The 18,583-nt window shown below is 38.2% G+C and overlaps 2 protein-coding genes across 6 annotated transcripts in view; both read right to left on the bottom strand.

Moving 5' to 3' along the window:
- Positions 1–18,583, bottom strand: part of LOC120428509 (homeobox protein 2) — a 278,477-nt gene that overhangs the window by 90,524 nt on the left and 169,370 nt on the right. The gene's annotated exons all lie outside the window — the stretch shown is intronic.
- On the bottom strand, positions 7,128–17,766 carry LOC120428500 (uncharacterized). Its single transcript, XM_039593514.2, has 2 exons — positions 17,529–17,766; positions 7,128–17,473 (listed from the first exon to the last, which is right to left on the bottom strand). The coding sequence occupies exon 2, from the start codon at positions 17,455–17,457 to the stop codon at positions 11,134–11,136; it is 6,324 nt and encodes a 2,107-aa protein (XP_039449448.1). The 5' UTR covers positions 17,458–17,473; positions 17,529–17,766; the 3' UTR covers positions 7,128–11,133.

The raw sequence follows: 18,583 nt of genomic DNA on the forward strand, positions 1-18,583 counted from the left end.
GAAGAGCATTCAATTAATACCTATCATCGGGGAACCGGTCGTCTGTCAGGTGCAATTGAGTTCCGTTTCCAGGATGAGATTCGATTTACGACGACATGAGACGTGTGCAACTCACCTGAAATAAAAAAAGGAGAATAAGGAAAATCTATTAGAATAAAACATCTTTTTGGACGAGTGCCAACAGCGCTGATTGATGAAAGAAAGCATCTTCTCGGAGAAATCCCAAAAAACCCTGAGTTTAGCTTCTGGCCGTCGTAAAAACTTCGAGACAAAACCAACATCGAGTGCAAAATTTGCCCCGCAGCGTCGTAAAACCAATCGCCATAAAAACTGCTGCTGCACTCGAGGTCGTAAATCCTGGGATGCAGCTCGGACTGCACTTTCCCTGCTATAGCTGGTCGTACAGCGGAGAAAATGCTAGCCAAGATGCATCACGTCCACGTGTTTGGCCGTTGGGCACGGATTGGCGCTTTCCTTTGGTGAGGGAGAGAGAGCGAAGAAAATTTTCACCGAAAAGCCATTCGGGAAGAAAAATCTAATAGAAAGATGAATGTGATTCCTGGGTGTAAATTCTTGACAGCTCTGCGCTCTTCTCTTCCGAGGCACGTCGGAGTAGTTTCCGGATCTGGGCCACAGTATGCCTGCCCGCGGGAGGGGGAAATGCATTGAATTTTCCTGCTGCGACAATAGATTGACCCAGTGTTTGGAGGAGAATTTATGGCATGGATGTGTTTTTTTATCTTTAACTTCCTAAACTGCCGTTCTACGCATAACTGTCCCATGTTCAAAAAAAGGGGAACTGAGAAAAACGCGATTGAAATTTTTCGGTCGATTTCTGTGTTTCTACGCATAATTGTCCCGTGGGTTCCTATTCGCCCTATATGTCCCTAATCACCCCGGTTAACATTTTATCACCCTTATTTTCAATAAAATGCTTCGTAAAACTCATGATTTCGTGATAGAAAATACTTGGTGGGACAATTATGCGTAGAAGTACAACGATGGGACAAACAGACTTGGTGTTGTTTTTAATGAGTTTCCTAACAAAGTACTAGATTTTATGTGTTTTTCTAAAAGTATACGTCAAATTAAACATAAAAATGACAAAAAGTCAGAATCGATCAAAAATGACATGGGACAATTATGTGTAGAACGGCAGTAAATGCAATGCAAAAAATCAATTCTAAAGTTTCTATTCACATTCAACAAACAAAACAGTTTTTTTTCTAACAACGAAACACTTTTTTAAAGCATATTTTACAAAGCAGTGTTGATTGATAGTTGATGTTAATTTTTAAATTGATTTTAAACATTCGATTACATTTATATTTTATTATCTTTTTTTTAAATATTTAAAAAGTAAGTTATTTTTTTATATTTTGCTACTAAGTCACAAGGCTACGAACTTGAGGGCCTTTAGTAAACTGAACTCTATTCCGAATGATTTTAGATTTAGAAAATTGTAAAATTCAGTAAAACAAACTTGCAATCGAAAAAAAGCGGCGCATAGTGTTCAGAGCATTTATGCCCTTTGCAATCGAAAACGACTCTACGTTTCTCTTGTTTGAATGCACCGTTTTCAAGTAAAAGACATTCTTCGATTGAAATTTTTGGAAAAAAATCTATTTTTTTTTGCAAATTAGCAACTATGTTCAAATTTGTATCCGGAAAATAAGTTACAGTGTTTTCAGAACAAATACTAAAGTTTTTTTTCAATAATTTCCTATAAGCTATTGTGTTTCATTTGTTTATAAGACCCTTTAAAAAAGAAACACTGGAATTGTAAAAGAAAAAGATTAATATTCGATCGTCTTGTTTCTTCCAACTTTGATTTTAGAGCTATTTGAAATAAAGCTAGAAATCTGGTAGATTTGGATCGAAAACTTTTTATTGGTAGTCAAATATTGCTCAAATTTGATTGAAATCAACCAGAATGCACTGATTTTCTAAAGAAAAATCTAAAATAAAAAAAATCTTCAAACAAAAGTTATCTTTTAAAATGTTCTTGGATAAATATACCGTGTTTAATGTCATTGTTTTGCCCATACATGACCGAGCCACGTAGCCCAGTGGTAACGCTTCCGCCTCGTAAGCGGTAGATCGGGGTTCAAATCCCGGCTCGGACCAACACAACTGGTGATCTTTTCCCTTCTGGAATCGATTGCTTAGTAAAGGGAAGGTAGTGTATCGTCACAAACTGGACCTTATCACGACACCTTAGGGAGGCGACCTGTGGAATGTTAACATTAACTTTAACATGTTAACATTAAGTTGAGAATGAAACTGCCACTGAATCCGCTTTGTAAATGCCGGCCCCGATACTCTTCAAGGGTGTTCCCCTCAAGAACTGGGAAAGATTTACTTTTTTGCCCATACAAGGCTCCATATATTTTTGGCAGCTTTTCTAACAAAAATGAAACATAAATTTTCGAAAATCCATAGTTTTTGAAGGAATTTGTTGATCGAATTTTTGTCTTCGGCAAAGTTTTATTTATTGAAAAGGACTTATCAGAATGATTCAGAAACTTCCTACAAAAGTTTTTTTTTCGGTTTTTTTTTTTTAATTTTTTGATATTTTAGAGCACATAAACTCGCAAATTTTAAGCCTTAGAAAAGTACGGGCAAACATTTAGCGCTCATCACTTTTTTTTTTATTTAGAAATCTTTCACATTTGTTTAATTGTGTCCTTTTAAGAGGTCCAATTTTATATGTTTTAAAACAAATTTTTAGGAAATTTTGCGAACTTCAACAATAATAAATTTAAACGGCGCAATTTATAAAAAGAATAAATCTGAAAAGTTCTTTTCAATCTCACATTTCAAAACTTCTATCAAAAATATATTTTGGTATGATTTCCATTTTTCCTAAAAAAAAAACACTTACTAATAAAAATAAGATACTTGGTGGATAAATTTTTGCCTGTACTTTCAACGGCTCAAATTTTGCAGTTTTGTCCCCTACAATTTAGCAAATTATTTTAAAATTATAAAAAAAAACTGTTTTTGGAAAATTTTATTTCTGTAAAAAAAAGTCAGGAAAACGACAAAAAATCCTTGAGCAGTTCTCCCAGATTTCGGTCATTCGATTATGTTTTGTATTTTTTAATCCAACTGAAACTATTTTGGTGCCTCCGGTATTCCCAAAGAAGCCATTTTGCGTCATTAGTTTGTCCATATAATTTTCCATACAAGTTTGGCAACTGGCCATATAAAATGATGTATAAAAATTCAAAAATCTTTATCTTTTGAAGGAATTTTTTGATCGATTTGGTATCTTCGGCAAAGTTGTAGATATGGATACGGACTACACTGGAAAAAAATGAAACACGATAAAAAAAATTGATGATTTTTTATTTAACTTTTTGTCACTAAAACTTGATTTGCAAAAAACACTATTTTTATTTTTTTTATTTTTTGATATGAGCAATTCTCTGAGTTTTCGGTCATTCGATTTTTTTGTATTTTTTAATCCGGCTGAAACTTTTTTGGTGCCTTCGGTATGCCCAAAGAAGCCAATTTGCATCATTAGTTTGTCCATATAATTTTCCATACAAATTTGGCAGCTGTACATACAAAAAGGATATGTGAAAATTCAAAAATCTGTATCTTTTGAAGGAATTTTTTGATCGAGTTGGTGTCTTCGACAAAGTTGTAGGTATGGATATGAACTACACTGAAAAAAAATGATACACGGTAAAAAAAATTTTGGTGATTTTTTATTTAACTTTTTGTCACTAAAACTTGATTTGCAAAAAAACACTATTTTTAATTTTTTTTATTTTTTGATATGTTTTAGAGGACATAAAATGCCAACTTTTCAGAAATTTCCAGAATGGGCAAAAAATCTTTGACCGAGTTATGAGTTTTTGAGCAATACTGATTTTTTCAAAATATCAAAATATCGGTCGCAAAAATTTTTCAACTTCATTTTTCGATGTAAAATCAAATTTGCAATCAAAAAGTACGCAAGTGAAATTTTGATAAAGTGCACCGTTTTCAAGTTAAATCCATTTTTAGGTGACTTTTTTGAAAATAGTCGCAGTTTGTCATTTTTTTTAAATTAGTGCACATGTTTGCCCACTTTTGAAAACAATATTTTTGAAAAGCTGAGAAATTTCTCTTCTATTTTGCTTTTTGAACTTTGTTCATACGACCTTTATTTGCTGAGATATTGCCATGCAAAGGTTTAAAAACAGGAAAATTGATGTTTTCTAAGTCTCACCCAAACAACACACCATTTTCTAATGTCGATATCTCAGCAACTAATGGTCCGATTTTCAATGTTAAACTATGAAATATTCCTGAAATTTTCCGATCTTTTCGAAAAAAAATATTTTCAAAATTTTTAAACCGAGACTAACATTTTAAAAGGGCCAAATAGTTGATATTACCCCTTTTTAAAATATTAGTTTAGATTTAATAATTTTGATTTTTTTTTTTCGAAGAGATTGGAAAATTTCACGAATGTTTCATTCTGAACCCCTGATGAGGTTGCAGAATAGATTAACACTGGAACGCCCAACGCATGTCCAACTTACACGGATGCCCAAGCCTCTCAAAAAAGTTGGAACGGCAATTTCAACTCAATGGTTCTCGGGCACAACTCAACCAATCAAGATAATTCTCCTTTCCAGGGTTTTGTTAGGATGTCTAGATGATTCTAGAACTTTGCAGAACTTAATTTGATCAAATCTGTAATTTTTGCGAACAAAAACATCGTTCCACCTTTTTTAAAAAGACTGCCTCCGCGGAATTTTTGGCGATTTTTTTTTACACGAGCTACTTGCGAAAAAACAATTTCAAAAAAGCTTGAGATTGTTCATCTACACGTCCTTCAAGTGCTCTACATTAAAGATAAATGAAATTTTGCTTCAATTTGGAGAAACATGAAAATAAGTGTCGGAGGTTACGGTGGCTCTTACGGCTTTTTGAAAACTCACCCGTGAGATGGAAAAATGGGTTTCTACCTAAGATGTTAAAATGATAATAAAACAAAACAAATCTTCACAATGCTAAGCAATCCTTGGTAAGCTAAGAAATATTATTTTCAAGTAATTTAAAATCGTTTCTCAGTATACTGCCCACCATCGAAAAAACGGCTAATTGGCAAAAACGAGAAATTAGCACTAGGTGGTAGAGGATGTTTCAACGCATCTTCTGGAACTTGAATTTCACTGAAATAGTGTTTAGACTTGGCCTCCGAAAAACCAAACGGTTAATATGCCACTCTTATGGGGAATGGCCTTGACGGAGATTTTGTGACAAACACTAAAACGCGTTTTTCTCGGAATACTTGATTTGGCATAATAGCCGAACTTTCAATTATGGGCAGTATAGAATGCAAAAACCTAATTTGTCTCTTCTTGTCAAGTTATGCAATCCCTCACAGCTTTTCACCGATCGCCAGAAGGAAACCCTTTCCCAACTTACAATCGATTTAACAAAGCTTTTGTCCGCGAAACGGTAACAGCAATTCGACAGTCCTTCAGCTCAAAACTTTCTATTTTGCCCTCCAATTCGAATTCTCGAAATGGCCCCCAAAAACTGGATTTTACGTTACGCTAGTGGCCATCGAATGTGATTTTTTCCGCTCTTCAAAAAAAAGAAGGAAATTACGACCTTTTTGCCTTTTTCCTCAGTTCCGATTTGGCCATTCGAAAACGAAACTCACTCGCATTAAGTAGATTTCTACCCCATCCCCGATTTCCACCCTTCTTTTGAATTTTCCGTTCCGCGCTCATATTCAATATTGAAACTTGTTTACATTGCTGAATGAGTGCCTCCCCCTCAAGCTGCCCTTTTTTCAGTGCTCGACTTACCTAGAGAGTATCGTCACCGTCGTGCCATCTTGTGTCACTTTAAATTTGTACCACTTCTGGCTACATTGTAAAAATTAATTCAAGTCAACATGCTACAACATAGCACGACGTCAACGTCCCGTTTTCACCTGATGGCTTCTGCCCGCGCTAGAAATCGTATAAGGTGAAAGGGGTTGTCCACGTGTCCGCAAGGAGTCAAAGTCTGAGGAGGAGGGTTCTCCGTTTTGCATAACAACAAACATGAGCACTTTCCTTCGTTTTTCTTCTTCTCTCTTCTCAGGGGAAAATTTCAAAACGCGCTCAATTGGCAATTTTGGCCCCTTTCCCCTCTTTTCAACGATTCCCCGCTATTTTTAGGTTGATTGTTGCAGTTCATGAGAGTGGCTTTTCTTCTGGCACGTGTAATCCTGGGGTGGGCTTGGGTGTGTGTTATGATCATAAAAGGCACAACAAACCAACTGCTGCTGTGGCCGACGATGCTATCGGGGAAGCAATTTTTGGCAGTTGACTGCAGCAATATTGGCGCGGGGCTGTGTTATGAGACTGTTTGATGTGCAATTTTAATGATTTTTTGCTGATTTGTATCTTTGTAATAAAAATAAATGCAAAAAAGTCAATCTATTTTCAAAAAATGTTGGTTTAGGGAAAATTGAGGTCTTAAGAATATTTTAGGACTGATTATTCAACTTGTTTCAAGCGAATTTTCTATGCTTATTTAGCTCAAACTTTATCTACCGCTTCAATCCCAGTGAATCCAATCATAAAACATTTTTCCCATTAAATCATAATTTTAAAATTAAATTCAATTTTCCAGCCCAGAGGCTTTCAACAGAGCAGAGCAAAAAAAAACATACATGAACAACTCAACTCACCTCTGCCAGCATGAAAAAACATCAAATAAATTTCGCCAATTTCGTCCTGTTGACTCGATGTTACCCGAAAAAGCAAAAAAAAAAAAAAAAATCTACGGTAATCACATTGTTGAGCTGCTGACGCTGCCATGACGTATACACAGACCTCTAGCTCTACCTTTTCAGAGCCAGCGAAAAAGACCGCATAATATCGCAATTTAGCACGGTTCGGTGCGCTTTTCCATATCACTCACCAGGCCAGGTACGCTCAAACTATGTTGGATTTTCCGCGAAAAGCTGACAGAGCTGCTCTCATCACGCCCGTGTTTGAGTTTATTTATTCGGTTGGTTAACTTGCTCGGTCGGAAGTTGGAGCTTGAGCTGGGACAGATTAAAAGTTTGAACTGATGGATGTCATCTGACGAGATGTGTGGGTGTGGGCATTAAGCAAAGATAATAATATTTATGCATTTATTAAACAAATTTGAATTGAATGTAATTGTTTGCTATCTAACGAAACATCAAATAACTTGCATGGATATTTTCGGTTCGTACGTTTTCATAATCGCTTATTTGCCTTGGATTGTTATAGATTTGCTTTAGAAAACTAAACATTTTCTTTGCAATATTTGGACATTTATTTCTAAAGCAGCAATATATTGATGAAAATAGTTTTTTACCAAAACTTGCAAGACTACATAGCAAAGTAATTTGCCTCGTTAGTTAACCCCCATACAAATGTTGGGGGGTGTCCAATTTCATATCACAATAAGGCCTCAAAACAACCTCCCAAAATTATAAAAGAATTTGTATGAAAAACCAAACTTTTTGTTAACGTCATGATTCGAATTCCCGGACACTTCAAAACCCGGTAACCTCATCTTGTTGTATCAGTTATTTGAATACAAGTGTGCATAATAATTGCATAAACTGTGTTATTTGATGAATTCTAACATCAAATTGCCAATGCCAATACAATTAAATAAAATAAAAATAGGAGTTTACCAAAAATAAGAAACATTTAATTGAAATATTTCAGAGGCGTCCGAAGCACCGGGAAGGCATAGCAAAAAAAATATATGGTTCTGATTTCCTTGAATTCTAGTAAAATTCTATATAAAGTATCGATTGTTCTGATGTTAAAATGAGTGTCCGGAATTCGAAGCAAAAGTGTCCGGATTTCGAATCAGCTTCTTTCAGTGTCCGGGATTTAAAGAACATCAAGTTATTTTAATTTTAAAATTATGATGAAAAATTGTTAGAAAAGACATACTTTGCATGATTTCTCTTAAAATTGACTGTTTATGTTACATGCTGATGATATTTATACATTTACAACTTATTACATGATTTTTTCCCAGTTATTACAAAAATGATATGCTACTAAGTGTCCGGATTTAGAATTATGACGTTATAAGGGTCATTTTTATTTTTCTGCAAATTGAAAAACTGATATAATAACGTTTAAATCGAGGAAAAATGGTCCTAACCTCTTGGCAAAAGATAAAACGTGCTAGTCTTAAATGTAAAAATCACGCAAGAAAGTGTGTTTGTTTAACAGAAAATTCCATTCCAATTGCATTTTCGGAATTGCAAAAAAAAATTTTAGACAACACGCTGCAAAACTTGATATTTCAGCACTCGTTGGACAACTGTATGACTCGTGCTGAAAAAAATCTTCTTTTTGCAACTTAAAGCATTTGCTACTATTTTTTACTCATTCATTTTTTTGCGATATAGGGGTATAACAGTTTTGCCCGTTACCGACAATTATCGACATTACCGACGGCTTTTTGGTTGTATTGCACAAAAAAAAACCTTATCAGAACAAGGATTGAACCACCAACTTCTTGGTTGTTGATCCGACACGCTACCATCGCTCCATGGACGCTTGAGAATTGTGAGAGAAAGAGCACCGACATATTCTTCTCTTTAAAAAGTTGCTCGGGGACGCGCCAGCATTATATGTGTTGGTGAGAACTGCAGATTGCTGACATGTTTACAAGCGGGCAAAAATGAGCTATAAGCTTGCTGCAAAAAATGTTATAAAATGTAACATTTTCTGCAGCAAATCCACTGTTGCAGATTTTGATATATGTTTTTCTTATGGGTGTACTCAATAAAATTTAAAAAAGAGCTATATTATTTCAAAAATATTTTTTTTACCTATCAAATGAAGTGAATTTTGTAGGAATTTTTACTTTAATTGAGTTTTATTTGCAAAATACTATAATTTTCTCAAAAACCCTTATTTTTTCAAAAAACACATAATTTTTAAGAGGTTACATACAAGTATATCGCTAAAAATGCCAGAGGTTGGTATGAACATAAATTTAATCTGTTTGCAGGGCATTTAAATATATATTTTCATCTTTTAACAAAACAAATTTGAAGCCGTTTGGTTGTATCATTGCCGAGATATAGCTATTTGAAGTAAGTAGTTTCAAAAATCAGGTGCCACGATATCTCAACACTGCGTTGACCAAATTGGCTCAAAATTTTGTTGAAGACTTGTCGAAGGCCAAATTTCAAAAAGTTTATTTTATGTTTTTTAAGCAAAAAATCGTCAGTTTTTGATCTTTGTATTTTTGAAAAAGCAAAATTTGAAAATCGGGCTTCATCATGAATATAGGATATGTCTTGGGAGCCTCACCCAAAATTTCAGCCAATTTGGTCCATACCATCTCGAGATATTGTGGCACCCATTAATCAACTCGATGTTTAGAGAAACAACATTCACAAAGTATGACAGTTCGCTTTGTGCATGGCAAAATGGCAAAATTTTTGAACATAAATCGTCTGTTACTCAGTTTAATCATGAAATATCTTCATGAAACTTTCAGGAGTGATTGAAATTCATCTTTTTGGAAGATTAAATGAATTTTCTGTAACATGATTATTCTTGTAATTTTCTTCATGTTTGTAACCCCTTAATGAAACGGTATTTCGAAAATAAGGTATTTTGCGAAAATTTAATTTAAAAAAACTATTGTTAAGTGTTTAAACATGCAGAATTTCGCTTCGTTCAATACCAACATTGCAAATTTTAAAAATAGAATATTTTCGAAAAAAAAGTTTTTGTGTGTGAAAATTTCAGTATTCATCATTAGGGGGACATTTGGTCTGGAGGTGAGATTGGGTAATTTTAGCATTTTTGTATGACCCAATTTCACCCCTGATGACGATTCTACTAAAAACTTTAATAAAAGTGATAACCATTATCTTTATCGTTAGACAAGCTTCGACATTATCGACGATAATTTTATCGATTATCAACCTTAGTAAATATGAAATCATTACATTAATGCATTAATGCTAAATCAAACACAAAAAAAATCTTTAAAAAGATTAATACAAAATAGAAATCGTAAAAAAGGAAATCTAAAAAAGACTAAACAAGTGTTAAACACATAAAGCAACTTACAAACCATTTTTTCTAGAGTTATTGAAAAAATATTTCTTTACTTCTTCACACTTCCACATCGACCAAAGTTGAAGGACGTAAATTGAAATAAAACATGTTTTAAAAATTTAATGAAAAAAATTATCGCTCTACAGCATTGCCATGGCGTTCTCAGTTGCGAGATTCCTACTCGAAACTAGCTGTCCGAAAGCTTGATTGTTGAGGCAATTGCAAACCTCTTTTCCCCCCTAGCGCTTATCCACCCCGGGATTCGAACTGACGACCTTTGGATTGTTAGTCCAACTGCCTACCAGTGAAATCCACCGAGACAGGACCCAGGGAGACGATTCCTACACCTGGACTGAACTAACGACCTAACCTCTAGGTTAGACCGGAGCCAACATTTACTTCCCCGTCCGACGGAGGGCGTGATCAGACAAATCTCGTCTCGAAAAATGCCACCGGCACCGGCTGGGTGAAGGGCAACCACGCTTACCCCTACACCACGGGTCCCGGCAATTAAAAAAAATAAGCCAAATATGTAAAATAAAAAAAAGCAAAAAAATGATTTTTTTTTGAATTTTTGAAAATAAAATTGTTTTAAATCACGGCGTTAGTTCAGTAGAAAGTGGGCAATCACGTTTCTTTGCAAAATGTTTTGTTATAAAAGTTGTTTAAATGGTGAAAATATGCTGATTGGATGACCATCCTGCCAAACAATCGATCATATTGGTCAATGTTTGAAACATCAAGTCATCTACGAAAGCTTGTTAGATATGCAAGATTTTTTGTAGTTTTTTTTTTAAAATATCAAAAGTGTTATCGACAATTTATCACGAAAATTCAACACAGAAGTAACACACAAATGGAACACTTAGAAAATCATTTTTTTTTTGGAAAAATGTCTCGATAAAATTATCTAAATAACTTTTGAGAAATCTTCGCTTGTGTGCTTTCTCGTGACAACGATCATTTGATCGAAAATAAGCTATCTGTGACGCGTCACTAAAATTTGTTGGGAAATGCGGAAATCAGTACAACAAGTGAGGCTCAATACCATTCAAAGAGAATTTTCAGCATTCAATAAATCTACTATCTCATAGTGTTCGTTCACTGATGCCAAGTACTTTGACGTGTGGCCGTCATTTGTGATAACATTTACATTTGCATTGACGCTCAAAAGCGCTTGAACCACTGCTCGGTGACCATTTTGGCACGCCAAGTGCAACGGAGTAAAGCCGTCCGCCATCCTGACAGCATCCTTATCGGCACCATTCTCCAAAAGTATGGAAACGATCTCCTTATGTCCAAATTCTGCTGCCAAGTGCAGTGCCGTCGATCCGTTGCCCGATGTCACGTTGGCGTTGACGTTGGCACCTTTCGACACGAGTAGCTCCACAACACCGATCCAACCTCCCTGAACAGCCACCAAGAGGGGAGTTCGACCGTTGTCCTTTGAGCGAGCCTCGATATCCGCTCCTCGTTCAAGAAGGAGTTCAATTACGGTTAAGTGACTCTTCTGGGCAGCGATGTGGAGTGGCGTGAAGCCAGCATCAGTGGTTGTACTCGCTATGTCTGCGCCATGCTTAAGGAGCAGTTCAATTGTTTCAGTTTCTCCCAGCTTCGAAGCCAGATGCAAAGGCGTGTGACCACTCATCGAACGAACGTCAACAGAGGCACCTTCCGTCAGCAACAGTTCAACGACCGCCATGTGGCCATTTTGTGATGCCACGTGTAGGGCTGTTATATCTCCTTCTATTAATCCGTTTAGGTTGTCGAATCCTATAACCAATTCAAGGTTTGGGGGTTTCAAGATGTTATGCTTGTCCGGCAGCTCTATCTGTCCAGCATGGACGAAATTTCCTATGAATTGTCGTTGCGCAGCTAATTTATTCCTATATTCTTCCGACAGTATAGGCACCTGTCCGGTACTTGATGTAGCAGCATTGATTTCAGCTCCTGATTGCAACAGAAAGCTAACGACTTCTGCATTGCCGATCATGGCGGCTGCATGTAGTGGCGTCCAGCTGATATCGTTCGTTGCCGATCTTACATCACATTCAAAAACATGTACCAAATAATACATTATATCTGCATGACCATTGGCACACGCAACCATAAGAGGCGTTACGCCATGCTTTTCAGTACGACCATCACAGTATTGGTTATGATCATGAAATTCATTGATCAGAATTAATACTTCAACATTGCCAATTTGTGCTGCCACATGATGTGCCATAAACCCGTCACCTTCTCTAGCAGCCCTCACATCAGCTCCACTGTTCAACAGCAGTTCTATCATCTCTACGTTTTGATTCTGCAGAACGTAGTTCAACGCCTTGCTACTCTCGGCTGCCAACGCTTCAGGACATTGGCGTACTAACAAGTCAACAATTGGTTTATCTCCACGCATTATTGCCAAGAACAATGGCGTTGGACCATCCTCTCCAGCAGCCACATCAACTTTTGCTTTGAACTCCAGCAACATGACTACGGTTTCAACGTGACCCTGCTGTACTGCATAGTGTAACGGTGTAAATCCATTGGCAAGATTCTGTGCATGGACGGAGGCTTTTTTAAGTATCAATAATTTAGCAAGAGCTGCGTAACCCCGTTCAGCTGCCATCATAAGAGCAGTTTGACCTGTATCGTTTGTGGAAGTATCAACTTTGATACCCCTATCCAACAGCAGTCCAGCAACAGCCGTATGACCATGGCCAATGGCAATATGTAACGCATTAATGCCTCCATTTGTCACGATAGCATCGATTTTTGAACCGTGATCCAATAAAACGGACACTATTTCCTCATGACCCTTTGCTGCTGCTGAATGTACTGCCAACCATCCAGTGCTTGATTCGAAGTCAACTAAGGCTCCGTTTTGCAACAGCAACTCAACCACAGAAGTGTGACCTCTATCTGATGCCACCATCAGTGGGGTCAAGTAATGTTTATTGCGCACATTGATGTATGCTCCTCGTTCTAAGAGGATCCTTGTGATTTCTGTATCCCCAAGGTATACTGCTTGGTGTAAAGGAGTCCAGCCATTAGAATCTCCAGCATTTACATCTGCTCCTTTGGACAGTAAAATCGTAACTACCTTGGAGTGACTTCCATACACAGCACGATGTAATGCGGTATAACCTTCACCTAGCGTTCGACTGTTGACACTGGCACCTGCTCCAATCAGCAGCTCTACAATCGCCGCACGACCCAATCCCGACGCCAAATATAACGGGGTTTCTCTAGCATCCCTGGGAGGACCATTAGCATCGGCACCTTTTCTAAGCAATGCAGCGACCACGCCGGGTTTGTTCCGTAAGATCGCCCAATGGAGAGCAGCATAACCACGAAGTCTACAGAACGCTTTCAAATTTGCTTGATGATCCAACAAAAGCTCTACAACGTTCACTTGACCCTTCATGGCGGCAAAATGTAATGCAGTGAAGCCAAATTCTCGCGTGCAAACCTCAATGTTGACGTTATGTTCTAGTAACATTTTCACTACATTAAAGTGACCCCTTGAAGATGCTTTGTGGAGGGCAGTAGAGTTATCGTGATCGATGCAACGATCCACATTTTGAACCGTTTTGATCACAATTCGTGCCAGCTCTGTACAATCCTCGCAAGATCCTTGGATAAGGAGACAAGTTTTGCTCTGGTCAGATTTTTGACACACTACTGTCTGAGCGACCACCTTCCACTTCTCAAAGCCTATGCAAAACTCAAAAAATTTAACCATCTGGCTAGAGGCCGGGTTGTTATACTTTTCAAAGGCATTCAGTATTCTGTCTACAAATATGCTAATATTCAAGGTAGTAAACGAAGTCGCAGCCATGTCTCGTCTTGCTTTCAGCTGGAAAAATCTACATATTTGAGTTCTATTTTTCTCGATGAGGTTTTGCACGAAAATATGATCAACCAATTGTACGAACGTTCCACCCTGTTGTGACACACACTTTTCGTGCAAGAAAACAGCCACAAAATATTCTGCATAGGTCATGTGGACGAACAATGCCTTCTCTCCAACGACATGATAGATAATTCCGGTTTTTTCCTCGTAATTTCGAACCACATCCAAATGACGTTCGACAGCTTGTTGCTGTTCTTTTGTAAGCAGTAGATCCAACTCTGGCTGATTGAACAAAGTATGAACGGCAATCAGTTTATGTTTCTCGATAAACTGTCCGAAGTCGCGATCGTGTGAAACTCTGTTCAGAGGCAAAGATGTATCCACCTGATACTTTTCTGCTTCTAGAACATCGTATTTAATTTCGATAAATTTTTCGTACACTTCGATTAAATCTTTGCTTAAATCGAGCATAACTCCTTTCTCCTGCGCAGATTGAAGATCGGCTGATTCGTGAAAGGCTTTGAAATCTTTTTGAAATATAATAGCAATCATTTTGATTTGCAACGGAACGCTCATGAACTCGAGCCCGCGCTGATCCAACGAATGTTTGAATTGCTCCATCAATTTGTCTGTAAAATGTTTAAATCTGTCTTCATCCAACACGTCTATTTTCAGATGTAAGCTCCAATACTTTCGTAAGAATACTTTTGTATCGATTTCTGTGAACGGTTTCAATCCATGGGCAAAAATGCCCAAATGATCTTCTAGCTCATACTGGATATTACCCGACCGGGAAGCAACCCACAATGTCGAGGCAAAGTGCCTACGGAAAACGTCCAAAAGCTGCAGAACAATCTCGTTGTAGTCCGGACTGACCTCGTCGAAGCCATCCACCAGTATGATAAGTTTACGTTGGTCACAAAACTTTTGAAAAAGATTTTTTTCAAACAGTTTGTTTCGGTTTTCCCCCTCGGAGTATCCATAAAGATCGGATAAAAATCGCCCAGCTTCGTCTCGAGTTATATCTATTTTATCTTTCTGAAGTTGCCTAAAATGGCCCGTGTGGTCAAGCAGGTTAATCCTGACAACCCAAGCGGAAGGGTGTGCCTTCTTGGTTTTGCTAGCCAGTGCTGCCAGTAGGGTAGTTTTGCCCATTCCAGGATCGGCAGCCAGAATAACCACACTGTTACTGAGCAACTCGTTGTCATTAACGACCGACGCGGGCGCAAATTCAACGCTCGTTTCGTCCAAATGCTTTCTAAGCTTCGTCACACTACCTTGTGAGTTTAGCCAAACGAAGCAGATTGGTTTCGATGGAATAGTTTCAGCCCGAACAAGATGAATGTTTCTCCCAGTGTTCTGTTTACGAAGCTCTTCATAATGTTGTGCGGCGTCAAAATGAGCGCTTTCTTTTTCCAGGACTTTCCCTTCTTTGCCATTGGATATCACGACAATATCACGTTCGCTATCTGATTCGGGAACGTCCTGCTCTGAAGACACGCGAAAAAACTGCTCATCTTCTAGCAAGCTTTTCTTAAAAGTACACAAACGGAGAGTTCGTTCGACATAGTAATTGATTCCGTCATCGTGTTTTGACGGAGACTTTGTTGATGCAAGTTCAATTTGATCACCCTGGAGCAGCAACCAAAGTGTTTCCGGACCAATTAAACTACTTTCATCGCCTAGCACTGATCCAACCTGCACCGGAATGTCTTGGAACAAAATCATGCTTTCGATCACTTTCGCCTGGGAATCGATCTTCAAGTCCGTCAACCCTCTACAAACGTGCTCTGTACATTTCCATTGACCTTTAAATTCTTTTTTGGTTAGGAAAATCACTTTTTCTACATTTTTCTCGATTTGTTTTAGAACATTTTCGCTTAACTGGCCATCGAAAGCAAGCAGCAAGCAAGATGTTTGTTTTTCAATTGCTCTCTCAAGATGATTCATTCCGATGTAGTCAATGTTAATAAATTTAAACTGCCACTTGTTAAATTCAAAGTATTGAACTAACTTGATACAGTTCAGCTCAATAGATTCTCCAAATATATTCAGGCTTCCTTTGTCAGCACATTCCATGAACCTATCGACTTCCGTAAGTGGGTTGATCTCAAAGCAAATCTCATACATGCCTATCCTGCTCATACAAATATTATGTATATTTTGGAGCACGGGACCATACTCGATCTCATCCAAAGCAGTTTTGAAAAGCTGACAATTTTTAGTGCGAAATGGTACATCACCAGTTTGCTTCCACCATTGCTGAACAGAATCGTGAAACTTTAGAAAAATAAGATTGTTATTCACAGATTTTGGATTCATCTTGCAAATTTCATCCAACACTGTACGTTCAACTTCCAGCTCGGTCGACTGCTCGGTGTATATTTTTAGTTTGCTGAAAAAATCTTCCACCAAAGCTTCATACTCTTGTTCAGTGTACGAAAGTTCGTGAAATTTGTGATTCCTCAAAATTCCTACCACAACTTTAATTTTCGATTTGTCTCCTGCCAGTTCTTCCTTACTGTAATCTTCCAATGACTTTAGTTTGGTCCATACAGCCTCGTCCTCCAGCAACTGTTCAACCGAGTTTTTAAGATCTTCACATTTTTTTGATAACATCAGCCGTTTAGTTACTACTTCTGCCATCGCTTCGAAATGCCACTGCGACGCCACTTTCACGAATGACTTGGGGAAGCCTTCAAAGGAGATCGTATTTCCACGAGGAACCGAATAAAACAAGCATGTCCTAGCGGTTTGCTCACTCTTCACTACCAACTCAGCAGAACTTCCCAGTGACGTGTCCATCGCCGCTGACGTAAACAGTATCAGCTCAGCGTTGGTCTTCTCAAAGTCACCATTGAACACCGCACTGGCACTGTTTGCACTGAACTTGTATCGAATTTGCAAATAACTACGAAAGTATTTGCCCAGATTAAAGTTGCCGGACGTTTTGTCCGGATCCAGAAGATCCTTCAGAGCAATCTTTTTGCTGCAATCCTCCTTGTGTTTCGCCTGAAGGAACAGCACCCGATCACGGCCACCAATCCGATACCTCAGGACCACATCGTCGAATGCTCCGGCTTCGTCAAGGTTCGTTCCAAGGTAGAATGACGGAATTTGGCTGTCGTGAACTAACCGGAACAACGCCAAGGCCAGCAGCTTGGTCTCGTACAGCTGGCCGCTGATAGCAGACGTTCCAGGTCTTTTGATGTACGTGGCGCTGAACGCCGGCTCGTTGCTATCAAGCTCAACCGATTGCAAAGAAGAATCCTCACCGGTTGCGTTCAACTCAAAAGGGCTGATTCCTTCGTCGTTTGTCGAGTCTGGATTTGCTCCTTTCGACAACAAGAACTCTTTTATGTCTGGAGCATCAGCGAATGCTGCGTAATGCAGAGGAGTGTTGTTTTTGTCCAGATAGTTGATGAAATCGATGTCTGCTCCCGAGTTCAACAGGGAGTCCACTTCGTGAAGCTGTTTCCGAATGATAGCGTCCACCAGGAGGAAGTTTCTGCCTAATTTGCCAAAATCCATGGTAGAGCATAGCTTTCTGCAACAACCAAAAATGTGCAATTTGAAATCATTATGAATAACGAACTTCTTACCGACGAAGGAAAACCGCATGTATTCACAAAAGAAGTCTCCCTCGCAGCACAGCACGACTGTAAATGGCTTTGGGTGAGCCAAAAAAAATGTAAAAACGCGCTATTAGCACAAATAAACGTCAGAATCCCTCAATGAAACCGGTTTTTTTTTCGCGTTGATTAGATAAGCTTATCAAGTAAACACATTGAATGCAACAAAGTTTCTTCATTCTGAGTGACGATTCCAACGCTACTTTGAACAACAAAATTAACAAAGTAAAAAGAGCGCACACTGCCGGTGTGAATCAATTGGACCGCGGGCTGGACTCATAATCCAGATGTCACCAGTTCGAATCCTTGGACCCTGAAATTCTCGAGATTTTTTTTTTTCGGGAATTGAGAGTTTTTTTCTATGTTTAAAATTGTTATTTCCTGAGAATTCCCAGGACCAGAAAATTTTCGATTTTGTGCAAAATTATTGCTATTTGGCAAATAATTTGTAAGAAATTAAATACATTATTTATCATCAAAAAAAAAATCAAGCCATCCACATTAACGACCCCCGGGTCTTTTGTGGTCTCTATTGCAAGTTTCTGCTCAAACCTAGAAGTCCGAAGGCTTGAATGGGGAGAGCACCCAAACCTCTTTCTACTCCAAGGAACCTTCCACCCCAGTGTTTGAACTGACGACCTTAGGATTGCGAGTCCAACCGCCGCCAGCGATTCCACCGGAGTAGGCTTGGTTTGGTGTGTTGTTTGTACTTATGGCATGGAGACGACTCCTACACCTGGAATGACTTAACGGCCTAACAACCAAGGCCGGGACCGACATTTTACTTCCTCATCCGATGGAAGGTTGGAGCAGATGGGAATCGAACCCAGAATCATCCGCTTACAAAGCGGACAGCGTAACCATTCTGCCACGAACTGCCACAAATGTATGCCACTAACTGGATAAAAAGATCAAATTTAATGCACTTTTGATCATAATTTTTATTTTGCGATACCATTTCTCATCATTGTGTTGGCACACACATCCACACGCAAGATGAGAGCTTAATTTCTTAACGAGAGTCG

The sequence above is a fragment of the Culex pipiens genome, chromosome 2 (genome assembly GCF_016801865.2).
Source record: "Culex pipiens pallens isolate TS chromosome 2, TS_CPP_V2, whole genome shotgun sequence".
Classification (NCBI taxonomy): Eukaryota; Metazoa; Arthropoda; class Insecta; order Diptera; family Culicidae; genus Culex; species Culex pipiens.

What these genes read in the sequence shown, in the direction of transcription:
- LOC120428500 (XM_039593514.2), bottom strand. Translation starts at nt 17,457, where the DNA reads ATGGATTTTGGCAAATTAGGCAGAAACTTCCTCCTGGTGGACGCTATC.